We start from the raw sequence: 22,585 nt of genomic DNA on the forward strand, positions 1-22,585 counted from the left end.
TTGGACTACAGGCAGAAAATCCCTCTATGGAACAATGGTTTGAAATTCAAGTTCCTAGTTAGCTGGACAATGCCTTCGTTAGCTGGGTCTGTAGTATAGAGAAGTGTGGTGGTCTCTACACTAAATTAGCCTCCCTGTGAACCAGTTGTTGATGTGAGCAACCCGCCCCTTCCTTGCTAATGGCGGTCCATTCATCCCTGACCTTTAGAACGACTGGTTCTCATTACCTATTCATCTTTTTCTCATACAATATAGGGAATATTTAAGTTTCCTGGACTCTAGAAGAGCGTCTGATAGTCTCTAGAGGTGGTAGAGAACTCCAGGCGACAGGTGCCACCGGCCAGGCCTCGCAAGGGTTGCAGAGGCGTTATGCGAGGCTTAAGGTGAGGTTGAGTGCTGATTCCGTTTCCCCATTTGCCCACTTTGCCTGCACACTGTAAAAAATTATGTTTTTGGTAAAACGGAAAAACGGCGTTTATGAAAACACAAAGAGTTTTTGCGTTAATAGAAAAACATATGTGCTTTTGGATGAACGATACGTAGATTTAATCGTTTTTTAAAACACCTTCAGTAAATGCAGCTTACACAGTTCTTATAATTTAGTTTTTTTTTTTTTAAGCCGAATAATCTAAAAACCCACCTGTAGGCATAACCAACCTTCCTGACATGTGTATGGAATTAAGGAAGGAGACGATCAAGTAAAACAGTAAAGTAACTTTATATGCATTCGTCCTTCCACTGGCCTCTACAATATTTAAACAAGACTGGCAAGCAATAATGTGTAAAATATACATTTAATAAGTCCTGTATAGCAGTGATACGGGTTGATGATGAGAGTCTTAAATTCGAACTGATGAATTCTGATACTTTAAAACACTTGTGTTTACATTGAAATACATTACACAAAACACAATATGTTTTTTTTATAAACAAAAATGTTATGAATGTGAATATAATAATTATTCTGATGTCAGCATGTGACATCTCTTAAGGGAAAACAACGGAGATAATTGACGAAAATCACTCGATCGGAGAGAGAGAGAGAGAGAGAGAGAGAGAGAGAGAGAGAGAGAGAGAGAGAGAGAGAGAGGTTTGACAACGTTGTCTTTATGTGGCTTACGCTAAAAATATAGCTATATAAGTAGAGAGAGAGAGAGAGAGAGAGAGAGAGAGAGAGAGAGAGAGAGAGAGAGAGAGAGAGAGAGAGAGAGAGAGAGAGTGAGTGAGTGAGTGAGTGAGTGAGTGAGTGAGTGTGTGTGTGTGTGTGTGTGTGTGTGTGTGTGTGTGTGTGTGTGTGTGTGTGACACTGTTGCATTATGAGAGAGAGAGAGAGAGAGAGAGAGAGAGAGAGAGAGAGAGAGAGAGAGAGAGAGAGAGAGTGAGTGAGAGGGAGAGACTTGGCTGCCTCAATGCTGGCATCATCCTAGTTGCTCTTCTCTGAACTGCTTCTAACATGTTTACATCCTGCCTATAATGGGGTGACCAAGCCTGTATACAATATTCTAAGTGGGGCCTAACATATAAATTATATAAACTACGTACAACCTCCTTACTTTTATAACTAACGTTTCTATTTATAAAACCTAGGATCCTATTTGCTTTATTTCTTGCTTCTAGACACTGCTTTGAGAATTTCATAGTCCTGTCTACCACTACACCTAAATCCTTTCCCTCCTCCACTGCCTGCAGCCAATGTCCTTCCATCTCATAGCTAAAAGTCCTGTTATCTTTATCTAAATACATAACCTGACACTTCTTTGAGTTAAACTCCATCTTTATCTGTTGTAGGGGTTGGTAAGGTGTTGGTAGAAGGAGGGAGTAGTAGCTTGAACTATAAATTTACCCCAACCTAACCGAACCTACCCTATTTAGATTGAGGGTTACCTAGTGGGTTTGACCAGTCACCCTGATCATCAATAGGGGAGACCGGGGCAAGTTGGCAACAGGGGTAAGTTGGCACACTTGAAATAATTCAAATATTTACCGTTAGATCGGTTTGTAATTCATACCATAGGATCATCACTTGCTTCCGCAGTCACCAACAAGCTACCAAACCAAGAGGTTGCAGGGCTTGACTGGAGTGAGGAAAAATTGATTTTGATGCTGGTAAGTAAATTTTCATTCGCTTATATTGTTTGCTCTAACATGCATGTGGTTATAGATGAGAAATATCCAATTTAGTCATAATTTAACTTAGTGTTTAATGATTGTTTACCCATATAACAGTCCATATTAGGCTTCTTAATATATACTAAAACTGTTTATTTATGATCATTGGTATGGATGGGGCAAGTTGGCTCAACAAAACGGGGCAAATTGGCACAGTGCCAACTTGCCCCACTTTACTATTTATATAATTTCCGTTTTCAGATTATATTTGGGTTAGGCTACATTATGTTTCTGATTAATTAATGTTGATATATTTACTTTCATGTACAATACTTTTGACTTTTCAGAAATGGTTCGAAGCTACAAACGGAAAACTGAGAGGGCCTCTATCCCTGCCGACGTTATATTGGGGGCTGCTAAACGTGTTAAGTGTGAACACAAGCCAATCAGAGGAGTTGCAAAGGATTTCGCCATACCATTTCGAACACTAGCACGTTATTGCAAGAAGATAACTCATGAGCAACTGAAGGGTGAAGATAAAGCAACGCTTAGAGTAGGCTATGCTGCACACAGGAAAGTCCTCTCAGATGATCAAGAAAAGGAACTTTCTACATATCTTAAACAAGCAGCAGATATTTATTACGGATTATCTGTGAAAGAGGTAAGAAAGTTAGCCTACCAGTTTGCTGAAGGTGCAAATAAAACTTTTCCTCCATCATGGAAAGAAAACAAGATGGCTGGTTCTGACTGGTTTTCTGGATTCTTAAAAAGGAACAAGGACCTTTCCATAAGGTCTCCAGAGGCCACTAGCCTCTCAAGAGCAACAAGTTTTAACAAAACAAATGTTGCATTATTTTTGATAACCTGCAGTCTGTCCTTAATCGGCATAATTTAGGTCCTAGTGACATTTGGAACATGGATGAGACAGGGTAACAACAGTACAGAAACCCAATAAAGTTGTAGCACGCAAAGGCTTCAAACAAGTAGGTAAAATGACTTCAGGTGAAAGAGGAACTCTTGTAACAATTGCTGTTGCAGTCTCAGCAACTGGCAATGTAGTTCCGCCTTTTTTTATCTTCCCTAGAGTGCATTTCCGTGACCATTTCATTAACAGTGCTCCTCCTGGTAGTTCAGGAGCTGCCAATCCATCAGGATGGATGAAGGAGTCACATTTTTTGGAGTTTTTACAACATTTTGTAAAGCACACTAAATGTTCTAAGGAAAAGCCAGTTCTTTTGTTATTAGACAATCACGGCTCGCATTTGTCCATACAGGGCCTTGATTTTGTAAGGTCAATGGCATCACTGTCCTTTCATTTCCACCACACTGCTCACACAGGCTGCAGCCACTTGATGTTAGTGTCTATGGACCTCTGAAAAAATTAGTCAATAGAGCATGTGACTCATGGATGACCACACACCCTGGATCTACTATGACCATCTATGACATTCCAAACGTAGTGTCCACCGCTTTCCCACTTGCTGTGACGCCACATAATATTTTGGCTGGGTTTAGGGCTGCTGGAATTTCACCCTTCAACAGAGACATATTCCAGGATTCTGATTTTTTGGGTGCTTACGTGACTGACAGACCAGAGGAAGATCAACAAGAAACGCAAGTGTTTCAGGCCAGCGAAATCAATGTTCAGCCTGCGACAAATTGCCTGGACGGCAATGACACACCAAGACCCTCTACTTCTGGACTCTGTGGGAAGAAAGCCCCAACTCCTGAAGAACTGAGACCATTGCCTAAAGCTGGTCCCAGGAAGGGAAGTGGAATGAACAGGAGGAAACGCTCTTCTGCCATTCTGACTGACACTCCAGTGAAAAAGGCACTAGAAAAGATATCAAAAGAAAAATGCACAAGACAAAAAGAACCTTATTTCCAGAAGCAAAGAAGAAGCAATCAAAGAAATCAAAACGTGTTCATGGTGACGAGGAAAGTTCAGATGAAGAGGACAGTCTCTGTTTGGTATGCATGGAACCTTTTTCCAAAAGCAAACCACAAGAAGTGTGGATACAGTGTATAATGTGCAAGTTGTGGGCCCACGAAGGCTGCACTGATAAAGATTTGTTTTATACATGCCCCAACTGTGACTCAGACGATGATTTAGATTAAGTTCACCTTAAGTGTTAAGTATTCTGTGCAATTATTACCTTGAAGTGCAGTTATATTCAATAGGATGTATGACACCTAGTCAGTTTTTTATTTTATTTTATAAAAGGTTACTTTCTTTACTAAGAAAAGATTTCTAAGTTTCTATGGAACTGAATATTCTTGAAATGAAACATTATGAATACGGTATATACTCTGTATCTAAATTTACTGTTACATATTTCTAATTTGCTAGAAATATTTGCTGTGCCAACTTACCCCATAGTGTGTGCCAACTTACCCCGTACATGGGGCATGTTGGCACAGGCAAAATGTTTTTTTCGAAAGAATGCTGTGCTTTTGTTTCGAAAGAAAATTATTTTTTTATTAAATGAAAAGTAAGAGGAAGATTTATATTTTTCACTGGAAATAAAAAATTACCAAAATACTTTGTTGTTTTTCTTCCATCACCAAAAATGTAAAAAGTGTGCCAACTAGCCCCGGTCTCCCCTATATAGAAACAGTATTTGTGAAATTGGTAATCTTATTGGTAATAGTAGCCTACATTTTCATTTCAGAGTGGTTGACTAATTCTCCTAACACAGAATCTGATGATCTCTGGTGCACCGTCTGCAAATGTCAAGTTAAAGATAAAAAGTACAATGCTGAAATGCATGCTAAATCTAAAAAACATAAACAATTATCTGAACAGCTTGCTCTAACTCCCAGTGTTGCTACCCACTTTACATCTGCATCAAAAACTATGAAAATATTTGATATCAGATGGAGTGTAGGAATTGCTTGCCACTCTGCTATAAGAGCCACTGATCACCTTGGAGAGATAGTACAGAACTCATCTTCAAAGAATGACTTTCTCCATAACTTGAAAATCCACAGAACAAAATGTACAAACATCCTGACTAATGTTATACATCCATGCTTGCTACAGAATATCATTAAAGATATCCAACGCATACCTTTCTCACTGATTATTGATGAGTCTACTGATGTGTCAGTGTCAAAGCATTTGTGTATGTGTGTAAAATATTTCAATGACAATTCTGCAACTATAGACACACAGTTTTTGTCTCTCATACCAGTTTCTTCCACCACCTCTCTCTCACTCTTTTCTGAGATACAGGCCTTTTTTGATGAACACAATGTTCCCTTGAGTAACATAGTAGGACTAGGAACAGATGGTGCATCAAATCTATGTGGAGTTAATAACTCAGTTTTCACAAAAATCAAAGACTTTTCTCCTTATTGTAAACTGGTCAAATGTATATGTCATAGCTTAAGCCTTTGTGCTAAATATGCATTTTCTGAACTTCCCTCCAATCTTGGATTTCTACTTAGTGAAATATCTAAGTGGTTTAAATTTAGCAGTGAGAGGAGAGGTGACTATGAACAATTATTTCATGTAATGAATAGCAACTTGCCAAACCTACACCCAAGTAAGTTTGTTACTCCATCAGACACACGATGGCTGGTAACAGGGAAGGTGATTTTCTCCATTCTTACCCAGTGGCATGAACTTGTAGCTTATTTCAGATCAGTCAATTATCTAAAAAGCTATGCAAGCAGGCTTGTGTTAGAAATGTTAAATGAAAGATCTAATCTTTTGTATCTAACTTTTGCCTTACCACTTGTTAATGAGTTTGAGCAAATGAATGTATTATTTCAGCATACCAATGCTAACCAATGTCAGCTGTTTGATGATCTTAACACTTTCTATAGGTCATTGAGAAGTAGGGTATGTAAACCAGAGTTTGTTAACAGACATGAGCAGATTGATGATTCCCATGTAAAGGACCTTAAAGATATTCAGTTTGGTGCAAAGTTTTACCAAGAACTTAACCAGTCAAATTTGTCACAGGAAAAAGTGCATGACATAAAAGTAAGATGCTTAAAGTTCCTCATCACTGCAGTCAATCAAGTTGCTAAGAGATTTCCTGAAAGTTTGGGTTTTTACAGTACTCTGAAGTCTTTCCATCCAGCTACACTGCTTTCACAGACTAAATATGTAAGATTTTCTGATTTAAATCTGGAGGACTTTGATTCACGTAATGTTGATTTAGATAAAATTGAATCTCAGTATATGAACATCAGGATAATTGATTGGAGAGCATATGATGTTGATCTCAATGACATGAATGCCTTTTGGTGTTATATATACAATCACACAAATGCCATTGGCTCACCTTGCTTTCGAGATCTTGCAAGTTTAGTTTTGTCTGCTTTGGCTTTGCCTATATCAAATGCATTTGTAGAAAGAATGTTCAGCCATGTCACAATTGTGAAAAGTAAATTAAGAAACAAAATTAGCTGTGACCTTTTGAACAGCATTCTGATGATAAAATCTCATTTAATAACAAATAACTCATGTTGCAGAAATTTCACAGTGACAGAAGACATGCTACAAAAATTCAATGTAAGTATGTATAATAAGCCACAAGATCAAACACAAGAAGAACAGGTAGAAGGGATACTTGACCATCTTGATATGGATGATGATAATTTCATGCTCTAAAGGTGACTGAGTATGTAAAGCACACAAAGAGGATATTTCTATAATACATTTTAGTTAAGTGTCTTATGAAATGTTTTTATAAATTTTGCTACATAATGGAAAGAATCAAGCTTTATTTGATTTATATAATATATTTTTGTTGAAATACCTACCAAATAATATGAGTCAATTTTTGTTCCAGTGTCTTATGCAGCAATTATATTGTATGTTTTCTGGATATTAGAAGGAATACAGCTTTTATTTTCTAATATATATTTTAGTTTATTTTTTGTTCCATTGTCTTTTGAGATAAGATGTCAGATAAATTTGGCTGGATACTGGAAGGAATTAAACTTTATTTATACAGATTTTTTTTTATGTTAGTATATGTATGATTAACCTAGTTTTGATGTGGATGAAGATGGTAAAAGGTTTCACATTGATGGAGAATTGCCTAATTCCTGGAATAAGAAATTATTTAGTTTTGTTCCTCCTGCCTATGACTTAATAATTTTCAAAAAAGGTGTCTGGACACATGTCTAGACTTTATCCCTTACTTTTTAAGACTGGTATGTAGTTACTTATTTCCAATTTATTGGTTTTACATTGATAAAAATTCTTCGTTTTCATAGAGATGAAGTAGAAGAATATTCTTCCATTGTAATGTAACTCTCTCTCTCTCTCTCTCTCTCTCTCTCTCTCTCTCTCTCTCTCTCTCTCTATATATATATATATATATATATATATATATATATATATATATATATATATATATATATTTATTGCCAAAATGTTTGCCAACTTGGGCATTAGTGTTGCCAAAAAATGCCAAAATTAACCCAAATTAATGCCACAAAATGTTGGAACCACCTGGCAACCCTGACTTGGCATCACCGCATGAGTCACAGCGTCCCTCAGTCCCTATTGTACCTGTACGTGTCACGTGCCACTCCTTGTGATTCTGTTTTCTTAATCGCTGGTGGACTTCTGGAATAGCTTCTAAGGGCAGGTATATAGATTAATTATGTTATGTTATGTTATGTTAAGCATCCCTAACCGCCTGCAGCTATTCATACGAACGAGGGGAAGCACGCTTTCCGCGGAGGGTGTGGGTTGATTGTCCCCACCTGCACGACCCCACCACATGGCTGGCTTCTGAGAGCTTGGGCTGGAGTGTAAGGTACAGTTGTTAGCAGTCGATAGTATAATATATATATATATATATATATATATATATATATATATATATATATATATATATATATATATAATATATATATATAAGGCTCACGCTTAACACAATTTAATATTTTTCCTTTCCTCTACTTATAACCCCTTACATATGGCGGTATGTCCAGTGTAACCCCCGTCTCACGTTGGTCATTTTCTCCTTAACCATGGCTTAGATCTCATTGTTGTAAGCATTTTCGATCAAATATATACCCGTCGGAAATTAATAATAACGGTGCTATCGATTTTTTTAAATTTAAGTGCGCACCTCTATCGGCCCCCCGAGACAAGAGTGGTAGGGCGTTATTTTCATTAACCTGATATACACTTCTTATATAATGCGTTTCAATACTCTTCTATAAGTACGTGTACATATAATATTTAGCAAGATGAGCAGCACTTTTCATCATGTATGTAATATGTGTCATTTTCAAAGTAATGATTTTAGGAGGTTTAAATCTCATGTTTTGAGAATGCATAGAAACAGCCCAGACTTCCTAGTTTCTTGTTCTTACGGACCTTGTGCATACTCAACAAAAAGTTGGAATGCCTTCAAAATGCATGTATACAGGTATCACAGTGAAATAAATTTAGTCAGGGATGGTGATCAGCAGTTAACTGCAGAGTTTGCTTCTGATGATTTGAGGGATTCTGATGGTTTGTTGGAGAGTGATGGAATAAGTTCCAATATACATAATATAACAGAAATGAAAAATGCAGAATTTGCTCTTAAATTAGAGACAGTACACAAAATTCCAAAGGTGGCCATTGATAATATAATACAGCATACATCACATCTGCTTTCACATCATGTTTCAGAAGCAGTTAACAATATTAAAACTCATTTAGAGCCAAAAATGTCACATGAAGACTTGAGTTTCATGAACAGCTTTGTAAAGGGTATTAAACTTACTAATGTTGAAAGTGAATACAGTAGAAGGAAATACTATTCTAATCACTGCAGTCTTGTAGAACCACAGGAAGTGCTCCTTGGAACAGAATTAAGAAATATAAAAGGGCACATGACAGATGTGAAAAGATATGGATACTGCATTCCATTGCAAAAGGCTCTCCAGGCTCTGCTTAATCTGCCTGAAGTACTTACAGCAGTTTCAACTTCTCATTATTCAGAATCCAGTATGATGAAAGATATTTGTGATGGGATGTACATACGCACACATCCATTGTTTCTGAAGGACCCTAATGCTCTGGCAATAGTTTTGAATCATGACGACATGGAAATTGTTAATCCTCTTGGGAGTCGTATTAAGAAAAATAAGCTTTCCATGTTTTACTTTTATCTTGCAAATATACAACCACAGTTTCGCTCCAAGCTGGTTGCAATTCAGCTAGTCGCAATTGCTAGAAGTAGGGACCTCAGGAAGTATGGAGTTGACAAACTATTGGAAGATTTTGTTACCACCGTGAATGAATTGCAATGCAGAGGAATCAAATTCAAGATAGGCACATCAGAACGCCTTGTTTATGGAACCTTAGTAATGGCACCGTGTGACACTCTGGCAGCTCAGTGGATAGGGGGTTTTAAGGAAGGAGTAGGCTTTGCAGTTAAACCATGCAGAACTTGTGAAGTAACTCAGACTGAGGCAAAGAGAACATTCTTCCCTGAATGGAATGAACGAAATCTGGAAACGCACATGGAAAGACTTGAAAACAAACTTGTACATAGTATGATAGGGAAAAACTAATGTCTGGAAGGAACAATGCATGGCCTGCATGGCCATTGACCGATTTACTAAACTTTAGATTTGTAGACTTACTCCAGAACCAGCACCCTTATGTTTGGAAAGCCACCCCAGGGGGGAGAAGTAATAAATTAATTTAAAAGTGAAAAGAAATCATAAATTAATGAAAGGAAATGAAGAAAAATGTACTAATAAAAAATAATAGAAAATAAGGAATGAATGAAGACATTAATAAAGAAATTAATAAAAAATTGAAATAGGAAGGCTTTTTCAAAATTTTAGTTCTTGGAGTCTGCTATCTGGCAGCAAACCCCAAGTTTAATAAATCGGGCATATGACTTTAAATGCTAGAAAAGCTTATTTGGATTGTGGCTTCTGATAGTACATACATGATGGTTAGAACTGTATTTCTGTAAATTGTATTTCCCCTTGGTAAGACAACAATACTTATTTGTTTCCAATATTTATTGATCAGTGATACCTTGGTGAGAGGAGGTTAATGTGATATTATTTCATGATGCTGACTCCTATGTTTAGATGAGGGTGATGTTATGATTTGGCAGTTTTTTAAGTGGAGAATTACTTTTTTGAAGTTACACATATTAATACCCTTATGCTAGTTTTTCATGAACCAAACCATTTGAAGGTATAATTTATGATAAACGCTCATTCATTTACATATTTTCTTATAAAGCATTACTGGTTCAATCTGTAACTTACACCCTTTAGTTTAGAGTAAGTGGCATCATTCTTTACCAATATGCAAAACTGGTTACATATACTTTTGAGATACTATAGTAGTGGGCCCAAGCCTTATTAGTAAAAAGACATACGAGCTTATTATGTTATAATTTTGTTGTGTTGCACACTGTGGACCATATATATATATATATATATATATATATATATATATATATATATATATATATATATATATATATATATATATATATATATATATATATATATATATATATATATATATATATATATATATATATATATATATATATATATATATATATATATATATATATATATATATATATATATATATATATATATATATATATATATATATATATATATATATATATATATATATATATATATATATATATATATATATATATATTCAAACTGCTTTACAACTGTGTCATCTCCTCTATACCATTGTCCCATAATGCCTCAGAATGCCTGTTTTTCGAATTTGGAGTGCTGACCGCACCATCAAGAAGTCAGTTGTGTGTATTCCAGAAGTTGAAGCACTGAAGAAAAAAGGTAAGATACATTATTACTTCATTTCTGTATATGTAATATATATATATATATATATATATATATATATTTTTTTTTTTTTTTTTTTTTTTTTTTTTTTTCCAACAGCCTATGACTTGAGTTATTTCAAGAGGGGAGTATCAAGACACCTCTTCTCTCGAATTTGACATTCTTATTTGGACTTCTCTTTTCTTCTTTTTAGGAAGCAGCAACACTAGCGGGCTTTTTGTTTTGTTTTTGTTGTGCCCTTGTGCTGCTTCCTTAAGATAATATATATATATATATATATATATATATATATATATATATATATATATATATATATATATATATATATATATATATATATACATCTATGGTGACTCTTCCATTTTGTTTATTAATCAGTTATTTCCTTTAAACAGCAACAGAAAAACTCTGTTCAGGAGTAAGGGAGACGACAGCCAACTTAGTGCTCGAGAAATGTGGAACAGAGGTGGATGATGATGAGGTGTTGGCAGAACTTAGTGGAGAAGTCTTCCTGCTGTTGGTCGATGGGGAAATTTACACTCCTCAGCAAATCCCTGATACTCCAGATGTGATGGGCGCATCTACTGCAGGGGAAATAGTTCAACCCAACTGCAGTCATGGTGGCACAGAGACAGCAAGCAGCAGTGCAAGTGATCCACAGGCATCATCTAGATCACTATGTACGTATGTCATGCACGTGCTGCTCTAAGTTAAGATTTATTGAATATAAGTAATTCACCCCATACATTGTTTTAGTGTAATTACATAGGGATGTAAAAACATCTCTTGTAAAAAAATGGAGGTCAGGAGCCTTGTAAGGGAGATGGAGTTTGTTGTTAGAGTTTAGAGATAATCAGTAACATTTATATTCTGGTACAGAGACCATCACCCACGTTAGTTTATCCTGCTCCCTAAAAACATATCCTGCTGGGGAGCCATATATTTTTTTTCTTCTTCCTTAGTTGCTTTATTTCAATATTTCAGCATTCCCACTGCCAGAACTGTCAAGGGCAACCAGGGATGGCTTGCTACAAGGAGATAAATCAAGGCAGCTCTGGTTGCAGCTGATTGAAGAGTGCAAGAACTACTACATGAAATATTGCACCCTAATTGATGAAAACCCTTATGGGGCATACAAGATAATTGGGCAGAAGATGTTGGCTGCATACCCTAGCATCGAGAGGGAAGGAAAACAGAAATGGGTAAGTTTTTTTTCTTCATACATCAGCCCGTGTGTATAGTTAGGCATTTTCTGCCCTTTGATTGAAGCTGCAGCAGCAGGCCTGGTTCGAAGTGCTGGCAAAGTTTTATTTTAGTGGCACCTGTGTAGGCCTATCCCCATACCCCAGAATTCATCTTTGTCGCAGTACAACTAGAGCTTAGGTATCAATTCGATATGTAAGTAACATTAAGCCACTCAGTTACCTTGTAGTCTTTATAAATATTCATAATTTATTTCTCATTTTGTTGGTAACTGGGTGATAGCAGGCTTCTTCTAAAAGTGCCATGCTTTGTCTTCTTCCTCAGTCTTTTACATCACCAAGTTGCAATGATTTATAGGTTATTATGTTAACTATCTAATTGTCAAGTTTTCATTTACAGAGCCAGTTTGCAAGAGCGCTCAGCCAGAGTGTACGTAGTGAGCGTTTTAGACGTAAAAGGAAAAGCCTGCCTGTTACCCAGCAGCAACAAGTACCACCTAAAAGGTTCTCCCCTTTCAAGAAACATAGTCACAGACATCACCACTGCCCTTCCAGAAGAAGAGTTTAATAAACATGTTCAGGAACTCCAGCAGGAATGGGGATCTCAGAGGTGTAATACTTCACACATTGACATGCTTTTCAAGGAAACTTACTGCAATAGGAGGCAGTGGTTGCCACAGCTACCTACTGGGAGGCTGGCACCAATACTGGAGAAATTCCCATGTTTTGAAGAGGGAAGCTATGTAAGTAATCAATTGAAGTTTATGCATATTGCTGTCACTCCTGTAGAATCTGGCTAATCAGGATTTCATTTTTGTTTTGGTGTTTCATTAATTTAAAAAAATGCCTGTTCTATAGCTAAATTCTTAATTGCAAATTTTTTCTATCTTTCTATAGATAGATAGAAAAAAATTGCAATTAAGAATTTAGCTATAGAACAGGCATTATTTGGTGGCGTGGAGTGGATAAGCTGGTAAGTGTGGGACTGGACTAGCCTTTGAGCATGATTATGAAATCTGCCAGTGCCATCCTTTATGTTTGTGTTATTTGCCAAGTGCCTTAAAATTACCTACATGGCACTCTGATACCCAAGCTGTAGTTGTACGGCAACAAAAATTAGTTCCTGGGGGGCAGCGTGAGCCTATAAAAGAATCACTCAATATAAACCCTTATCCGCACCACAAACTTGCCTACCCTGAACACAATCAAAGTGCAAGATGCCTACCGGTGCACATGGTTTAATAAAAAGAATATATCTTTATCTATATTTATCTATCTATATCTGTCTATCTATCTATCTATAATATTATATAATTATATAATATTATATTTATAAATATCTATCTATTCTATCTATATGCTACGGCCAGTTTCCTCCTGCCAAGGGAGGGTAGCCAAACCAAAGCAGAACCCCCCACCTTAACATCTCATTCATACCACACATATATATATTTATTTATATCCTAAGGAAGCAGCGCAAGGGCACAACAAAACAAACAAAAAGCCTGCCAGATTACTGCTTCCCATGAAAGAAAAAAGAGAGACGTCCTTAGAAAAAATCAATTTCGTAAGCAGAGGTGTCTTGATGCTCCCCTCTTGAAGGCATTTAAGTCATAGGCAGTTGGGAAAATAGATACAGGAAGGCTGTTCCAGAGTTTACCAGTGAAAGGGATGAAAGAATAGAGGTACTGGTTCACTCTTGCATCTGAACTGAATTTGGTAATTTTGAGATGGCACATTATTATTGGTGGTTCACCTATGCATTAATATCTCGCTTATTTATTTTTATTATTTTTTTTCTCGTCACAATTTTGAAAATCTTGTTTCACGTTTATGAAGGATATTGAATTTACTACTTGCTTTCTTCTCAGGTCCTACAAGAGGTGGAGCGCATGATGCTGACAAAAAGTACAGCATGGATTGACAGACTTTCAAAAATCATAGAGGTCTTGCGTGACAGATTACCATCTCCTAACACATGTAACAACATTGTAAGTATACTGTTTGCTTCTGTGTGATAATTTCTTAAGGAAATTTTTCTTCTATAAATTGGTATGATAATTTATGTTACTGACTGCAGTTTCCCTGTCGTACTCTAGAGGTTATTCTTATTATTTTTCAGAGTGATGAGCATGTCGTGGAAGTCATGAAGTTTATTGAAAAATCTGTTGCTTTTAAGAAGGGCAAAGGTGTAAAATCAAAATCTTGCATTACAATTGCAGATTTTGATATATCGGACGCAGACAAAAGTCACCTGTGCTCTTCGTCAGATCTATCCCCTCCTCGCATTGTGGTGTTTATGGATGGTAACAAATGTGTTGATGGGTATATTGTAGGAGATAATTGTAAGATTAGGTGCAGGAATATGAACAATGTTGGAGTAATTTTCATCACATTCCTGGCTTGTTACTATTGCTTTGATTTCTCATATCCCCGGATTTACTCACAGTTCTTGGGCTTCCTGCAACAATATGTTATGCATGACCCATATTGTCATGAGAAGTCATCTGACCACAAGCACTTCATTGCACAATATCAGAGTCTCTTTGAAAAGTGAATCTGAAGTTCGTATTCATAGACGTTCAGCTCCCTCACTACAGCTGCTTGCAAAGGTCTACATAATAAGTTTTGGAGATTGCTTGGGTGTCTCACTAAAGCCCTTATGCTTACATGTTCAAATACCTCACTACACCTTTTCAATACACCAAAATTAAATCCAAATCTTTTTCTCTAGCCATTCGGAAATAGCTGTAGTGAGGGACCTGAGCGTCTCAGGATACGTGCCTAAGTGATATATGTTCATATATTTTAGGGGCACCAGACACTACTAAACCCATCAATTATTTGAATCCAATTTTGATTTGGTAATAGTGTATGTGGTAAGATGAGGCAGGAAAATGTCACAAAAAGAATAATTAGTTAGTATTCACTTATAGGCAATTTTAAATGTTTTGGTAACAAAATATAACTGGTGAATTCAATATTTTTCCTTGTAGAACTGTAAGTTTGTCACTGAAATGCTTTCAAATTTTGTTAACAGATTGGTGGCTAAACATTTATTTATTTATATGGTGTTTTGTTAAGTAGTATTAAGCAGTCACATGTAACTAACCTTAATCTTTTCACATTGCATGTAATCAAAATTTATTTTCATTAAATACAACTACTCATAAAACATCTTAGAAATGTGTAAATAGACCTCAAAATGTGTTTACAAAATGTCAGTTCCTTAAAGGTTTCTATGAGAAGCTAAAGTTCTCCAGCTGTATCAATTAAATATTATATCGGTATTTACTCACGAACTCATGCGTATGCAGTGAAGTGCTCTTTCTTTCTTATGTTGGTTTGATATCAGTTATGTTCTTCAAACACTTGCACAACACCACACACTGATTTTCTGAGGCCATGATATTGAGAATCATTATATTGATTCATTAAAAAGGATTCGTAGTTGGACTCTTCAACCTGAATTTTTGTAGTTTTCCAAACTGCATTTTTTTTTTATTATTACACAATGAGCTTGCTATTTGATGTAGTTTTCATGCAGCTTAAATGCAAGATTATGATTCTTTACTATAATTCATTTTTACAAATTGTTAAATTTAAGGACAAATTTATGGTTTTCTAATTAGTCTCCTGTATAATATGTATATTTATAAATGGTATATTTAAAAAAAACCTTAGCTTCAAAGAAGTTTTGGACCAGTTTTCCTCTATCACTTTATACATTTATTTGTACAGATATGTCAATAGATAATATTTGAATGTACTTACTCTTTTAAAGGAATTTTCAAATTTATACATACATGCACATATATCACCTAGAATTAAGTATCGGATCTGTTTCCATTGCCATATGCATGCTGCATGTGATGTTGCTATCCCATGTCTTCTATTTTAGATACATAAGGCATTATAAGTTTGAATTTATTTTGTCAAGATTTGCTATGCATAGGAATTAAGATTTTATTCTGCATGAGGAAATATATATATATATATATATATATATATATATATATATATATATATATATATATATATATATATATATATATATATATATATATACACACACACACACACACACACACACACACACACACACACACACACACACACACACATATATATATATATATATATATATATATATATATATATATATATATATATATATATATATATATATATATATATATATATATATATATATATATATATATATATATATATATATATATATATATATATATATATATATATATATATATATATATATATATATATATATATATATATATATATATATATATATATATATATATATATATATATATATATATATATATATATATATATATATATATATATATATATATATATATATATATATATGTGTGTGTGTGTGTGTGTGTGTGTGTGTGTGTGTGTGTGTGTGTGTGTATGTGTGTATATATGTATGTATATATGTATGTATACAGATTGTGTTTTCATTTACACAAGTATTTGTAAAATGTGTGTAAAGGAAATCAAATTTAGTGTATGTGTGTGTGTTTGAAAACAGCCAAATCCGTTTTTAAAGTGTAACATGCTCAAAAACAGCTGTGTGTGTGTGTGTGTGTGTGTGTGTAAACAGTATGTTTGTATGTATGTATGTAACAATAAAGCGTTTTTTCAGCAAAAATTGTTTTCTTAAACACGTATGTTACGTTGTTTTGCATTTACACAAGTATTTGTAAAATGTGTTTAAAGGAAATCAAATTTAGTTATATGTAAAACAAATTTTGTTTTTTAAAACAGCCAAATCCGTTTTTAAAGTGTAACATGCTCAAAAACTCAGCTAGATCCGTTTTTACAAAAACAAATCATTGTAACACATCCGTTTGTTTCTAAACAGATATGTTTTGTAAAACACTTTTGGTAACAATAAAGCGTTTTTTCAGCAAAAATTGTTTTCTTAAACACGTATGTTACGTTGAAATCATATGCGTTTTGATAACACTAGTGTTTTGTTAAACATTGTGTTTATTAAAAAACGAAAAACGCAAAAAAAAGAAATGCGTTTTTTAAATGAAGAGGAAGAAAATGCGCAAGAGATAAGTGTAACAAACAAACACATTTTATGCGTTTTTGTGACGAAAACACGTAATACCTTCTTTGTTACCCATGCAGCAGATACAAATAACGTGGAAAATATCAGGTCCAAAGAGCTCATGGAAAATTATAAGAGGATGATATAAATTTTCAGATTTAGAAACCTTGGCAGCTTTAGAAAATTATCACATTATTGGCATTACTGAGTCTTGGCCAAACTCTGCGTACAGAGACTTTCTTGCAGAATATAACTTGGCAGGTTGTGAAATGTTCAGCTACGAGAGAGAGAAAACAAAATAGGAGACTGTATGTTGCTCTATGTGAAAGCTAGTCTTCAGCCAACCATACTTAAACAATATAGATTCAAGCAATTCATTATCAATCATGGGAGTATACGCAGGGGGGCGCGTTGCCTTGCCTACCCTATGGCACTACTCCAGGCGGTCACGCATCGCGAATCTACATGCAGGCTCTCTTCCCTTACCAAGTAACTACCAGCAAGAGGCATCGACGTGCCACAGCCATGAGTTCTGTGGACGTCCCCTTGGCCTCCTCCATGCTGGGTTATCTCTTTCGGAGACAACCCGATATGCAGGGTCGGCTTCCGGGTAGTGTGCCACATGCCCATATAGTCGTAGTTGGCGATGACGGACTATGCTGGTAATCGGCCTCGAATCAGTCTCACGGAGCAATTGCTGATTTGACACAATGTCATACTAGCGGTACTCATGATTTTTGCGAAGGCATCTACGTAGTACCAAGGACAACAATTCGCCTCTTCAGATTGGTGATCAGTCTCCATATTTCACAACCATAGAGTAAAACAGGGACTAGAGGATGTAAATTGGTTGGGGATATTGATACTAGGACTTCAATTTAAATCAGAAGGGGTAATTTTCACATTGATTAATACGCTTCTCCGACCTCAACTTGAATACTGAGTCCAGTTCCGGTCTCTCCATTACAGGAAAGATATAGACAAGCTGGAGAGAGTTCAAAGAAGAGTCACCAAGTTGATCTCACGACTGCTGAACAAACCTTATGAGGAGCGCTTGAGGGAACTCAACTTGTTTAGCTTAGAATGGACACCATAGCAGGGGAATAACTTAAGGGTAAATGGTGTTGGTGAGAGCGATGGTGGCGAGACGTGGGAACAAACCATGGTGTTAATTACTTTTGGATAATAAACTGGAACTGCGACCGCTTCAGATCGAACGAGCTCACCGAACGGGCCAACGAACAGATAACAAAACCTGACTATTGTGGTTCGCTACTCCTCATACACTGAGAAAGAAATAAATGGTTAAAAGAAATGCAAGGAAGTTAGGGACCTGTGCCCAGCTTCATAGGAGTTTGTCAAGGAGCAGCTACCACCACTACGCAAAGCTAAAGAAGGCGACAAAATAGCGTACTTCAGGCACACCAAGTTAATAGTGAAAGAAAGAGATCAATGTGCCAGTACTCGTGTCAACCAGCGTAAAGCAGACATGGTTTGAGGTGCTGCGGTTCAGCCGATCGGTGTTTTTAAGGACCGGGATGAAAGAGGGCAGGAGCCATATTATTATTATCTATTTTTTTTATTTCTTTTGATTTTTTTTTCGCTCGTCCGGTGTTTGAGACAATAAATGATCGTTTAGGGACTTTTTTTTATGGCAAAATTAAATACCCTTATTCCGCGCTCTTGCGTCATCACGTGAGTCACGAGCGAAAAAAAAAAATGATGAATGACTCAGTTTGTTTCAACGGAAAATATTCTATATGAATATTTTTCTCTTGATAGATTTCAACCTATGGCGTCTTACCATCACGTGAGAAAGTGAAAGGGTGGGCTCCACCCTTCCTGGCAATCCCTCATGCCTCATGAGTACTTCGTTAGACATCAAGAGGAAAGGGTGTCACGCTTTAGCTCTCTACTTCTCAGGAATACGTCTTTATAGGCATAAATTGATGAGAATTAGAAACAGAAACTTCAGTAAGAAGAAACAGAGTGGACAAGGCAACGATAAACAAGCACAGCTCTCACTGACAATTATGATCCTGCTAGGTCTGACATGCGTCGTCCGTTATCTCCCCCTCCCTTCAACTGGGTCGCCTCGCGTCACACCCTGAGCCAACTTCCTTCGTCACACACTGACTGGGTTGTGTATCTTCACGCGTTGTAATGTCCCTAAACAATTGTTTTGTGACTACCTTTACCATCACAACTAGACTATTACGTAAATCTTGCCAATAGCACCTCCTAACGAAGCAGTAAAATATTGATATTTAGTGATGAAGTAGTTTATGCCAGACAGGTTTTTTGCGTTTCATTAGGTGGCTGGCCTTAGTGTGTCCTACACAGACTCAGTTTAAGTCCAGCGAGCGGTATTCCACAGTCTTCTTCCTCTTCTTCTTGTGCCTGTTTACATCAGTAAGGCATTGTGGGTCCTGTGGGGTTTGTGGTGTCTATAAATCACGTGTCAAGGGCATCGAATGAGAACCCGCCGTGCCGGTACTTAGTTAAATGACGTATCAGGGCAAAACCGATCACAGACCTTCGTGTATAGGACGTCCAATGAGAGCCTGCCATGCTAAGAATTACTTATATACTATTGCATTTGTTTCTGGTGAGAGACGGTGAAACGCGTTAGCTTCTACCAGTTGGTAATGGGAAGTTGCTTTTACCATGGACGCTCGCCCACTGCTCGAATTGCAAGTTCAGGCTTTATTTATTTATTTTTTTTTTAGTTTTATCACCTTTACAATGAAAAACAGTAGAGTCCGACTGTGTGTGCATCGCGAGTTGATTCTGCTTCCCAAATTGTTAGTAATATCAGATACAACCATACATTTTTGTGATTTCCTTGAATGGTGCAGCATGCAGCTTCCTTTTAGCCTGTTAGGCAGGAGCGGCTTTGGTGAGCCTACGTGCTGTTATTGTTGAGCAGCGTTGCCAATATTTCGCTAAATTTCATAGGTTAAAGTTAGGTTATGTTAGGTTTGGTTTAGGGTTTGGCTATTCACCAGGGTGGGCGTAGCCATCCCGGCTAGTCTAAGGAGGGATCCAAGGGGAAGTAGCCCCTTGCTAGAAGACATTTTGGTTAGGTTTGGTTAGGTTAGAATAAAGACACTAAGGGGGATGTGATGGGCACAGCCCCTCAGCTAGTTTAAGCTAAGGGGGTCCCTATATATTTCTAGGGGGCAAATTTTGCTAGATTTGTCTTCCTCCCAAAACCCCTGATTTCCCACGTGCCCTCAAGCTTGATGAGGGGGGGAGGGGGTATTTTTAAATACTTAAGGAGGTGCTATTGGTAAGATTTACCGACTATTATCATTATACAACTAAAAAAAAATTGACTACACTATCACAAAAGACCATTTTGACGCAGAGATATAAAATTGAACACACACACACCGCGAAGTGTAGTGGTTAGCACGCTCGACTCACAATTGAGAGGTTTCGGGTTCGAGTCCCGGGAAGCGGTGAGGCAAATGGGCAAGCCTCAATGTGTAGCCCCTGTTCACCTAGCAGTAAATAGGTACGGGATGTAACTCGAGGGGTTGTGGCCTCGCTCTTCTAGTGTGTGGAGTGTGTTGTGGTCTCAGTCCTACCCGAAGATCGGTCTATGAGCTCTGAGCTCGCTCCGTAATGGGGAAGACTAGCTGGGTGACCAGCAGACGACCTTGGTGGTGGTGAATCACATACACACTGCATAGTGTAGCGGTTAGCACACTCGGCTCACAACCAAGAGGCCTCGGGTTCGAATCCCGGGAACAGCAAGGCAAATGCGCGAGCAATTTAATGTGTAGCCCCTGTTCACCTAGCAGTGAATATATACGGATATAACTTGAGGGGTTGTGGCCTCTCTGTCCCTGTGTGTGGTGTGGTCGTGGTCCTACCCGATGATCGGTCAGTATGAACTCTGAGCTCTTTCCGTAGAAGACCAGCATATGACCGTGGTGAACGCACACACACACACACACACACACACACACACACACATACATACATATATTAGATAACAATAATGAATTAGAAAAGATTAAAACAACTATACTTGAACATAAATACAAAATTTGTTCAATGAATGAAAGTTAATAAATCGCTGAATTTTTTTGATAGTCACTTCCTGAACTTATAAGAAAAGAAAAAAGAACCTTGAAATGCCAAAGTGTTACGTAAAATTATCAAAGTACGTAAAGGAAAACTAATAAGATTATGAGATATAGAAAAAAAACTACGGAGAGAAAAATAAGCAAATATAAAAAAAAAAATAAATAAAGTAGGGGAAAATTATGTCAGAATAAGAAAAAAATAAACTAAAGGAATAAAACTAATGAGAAAAATAGAAAACAAATAGAAATAATAAAAACGAGGATCAAAATGAAAAATCCGAATGAAAAATGAGGAAATTAACAATAGTAAAAGAAGAAAAATGAGAACAAAAGAATATTCTAAGAAACAAGAAAAAAAAAAAGATTGCTCAAACAGGAAAAAACAAATAAAGAGAAAAAAAATCACAGAATATAAGGCTCAGTGACTCTTGAGAGAGAGAGAGAGAGAGAGAGAGAGAGAGAGAGAGAGAGAGAGAGAGAGAGAGAGAGAGTTGGAATCTGAAAGGAAGGAAGAGGCGTCTTTTAAAGAGTATTTGAAGAGCGAGAAGGAGGGAAAAGGGTTTGGAATCCTTTTGAGTCATCTTGGAATGTTCTGCAGCCTAATATCGCGGCAGGAATGGAGTAAGAATGAGTTTGTGACAAGAGGAATGCATCAGGAATGTACCTTGAATGTTGAGAATGGTGTCAGAGAAGGTCGCTTTTGGAAGGAAAGAAGAAAGGCCCAGGCTGGAGGAAGAGGAAGAGGAAGAGGAGGAGGAGGAGAAAGAAGAGAAGGATGATTAATAGGTGGAGAAAGAGGAGGAAAAGATGAAAGAATACGAAGAATAGGAAAAAGAGGAGGAATAGGAGCAACAAAAAGACGATAAAAAATAAGAAAAAACAGGCTGACAATGAAGAAATGAGAATATAAAGAAAAATGCAGGACGATAAAAGGAGGAGGAAAAACAAACAATCGGAGGAACAGGAGGAGGAGGAGGAGGAGGAGGAGAAGGAAGAGAGGGAATAGGAGGAGAACGAGGAGAAAGAGGATGAAGAGGAGAAGGGGAGGAGGACGTAGAAGAAAAAGAGTCAGGAGGAGAAAAATAAAAGAATACATACGAAGGAATACATAGGAAAGATGAGCAACAGAAGGCCTTGCAACCTATGACGAGTTCACTCTTTCAAAATACTAGACTAAAGCGGTAAAGTAGGAGGGAAGGATAGAACAGATGAAGTCACTCCCTCCACCACTTCCTCTAGCGTTACCGGCATAAGATTAAACG

The 22,585-nt window shown here is 36.7% G+C and overlaps 1 protein-coding gene across 1 annotated transcript; it reads left to right on the forward strand.

The window, feature by feature from the left end:
• Positions 1-10,838: 10,838 nt before the first annotated feature.
• Positions 10,839-16,115, forward strand: LOC123501720. Its single transcript, XM_045250725.1, has 7 exons — positions 10,839-10,926; positions 11,328-11,616; positions 11,812-11,825; positions 11,932-12,088; positions 12,655-12,877; positions 14,006-14,125; positions 14,257-16,115. Exons 1-7 carry the CDS (start codon positions 10,839-10,841, stop codon positions 14,689-14,691), a joined length of 1,326 nt encoding a protein of 441 aa, XP_045106660.1. The 3' UTR covers positions 14,692-16,115.
• Positions 16,116-22,585: the final 6,470 nt, after the last annotated feature.

This window comes from Portunus trituberculatus, chromosome 9 (genome assembly GCF_017591435.1).
Source record: "Portunus trituberculatus isolate SZX2019 chromosome 9, ASM1759143v1, whole genome shotgun sequence".
Lineage (NCBI taxonomy): Eukaryota > Metazoa > Arthropoda > Malacostraca > Decapoda > Portunidae > Portunus > Portunus trituberculatus.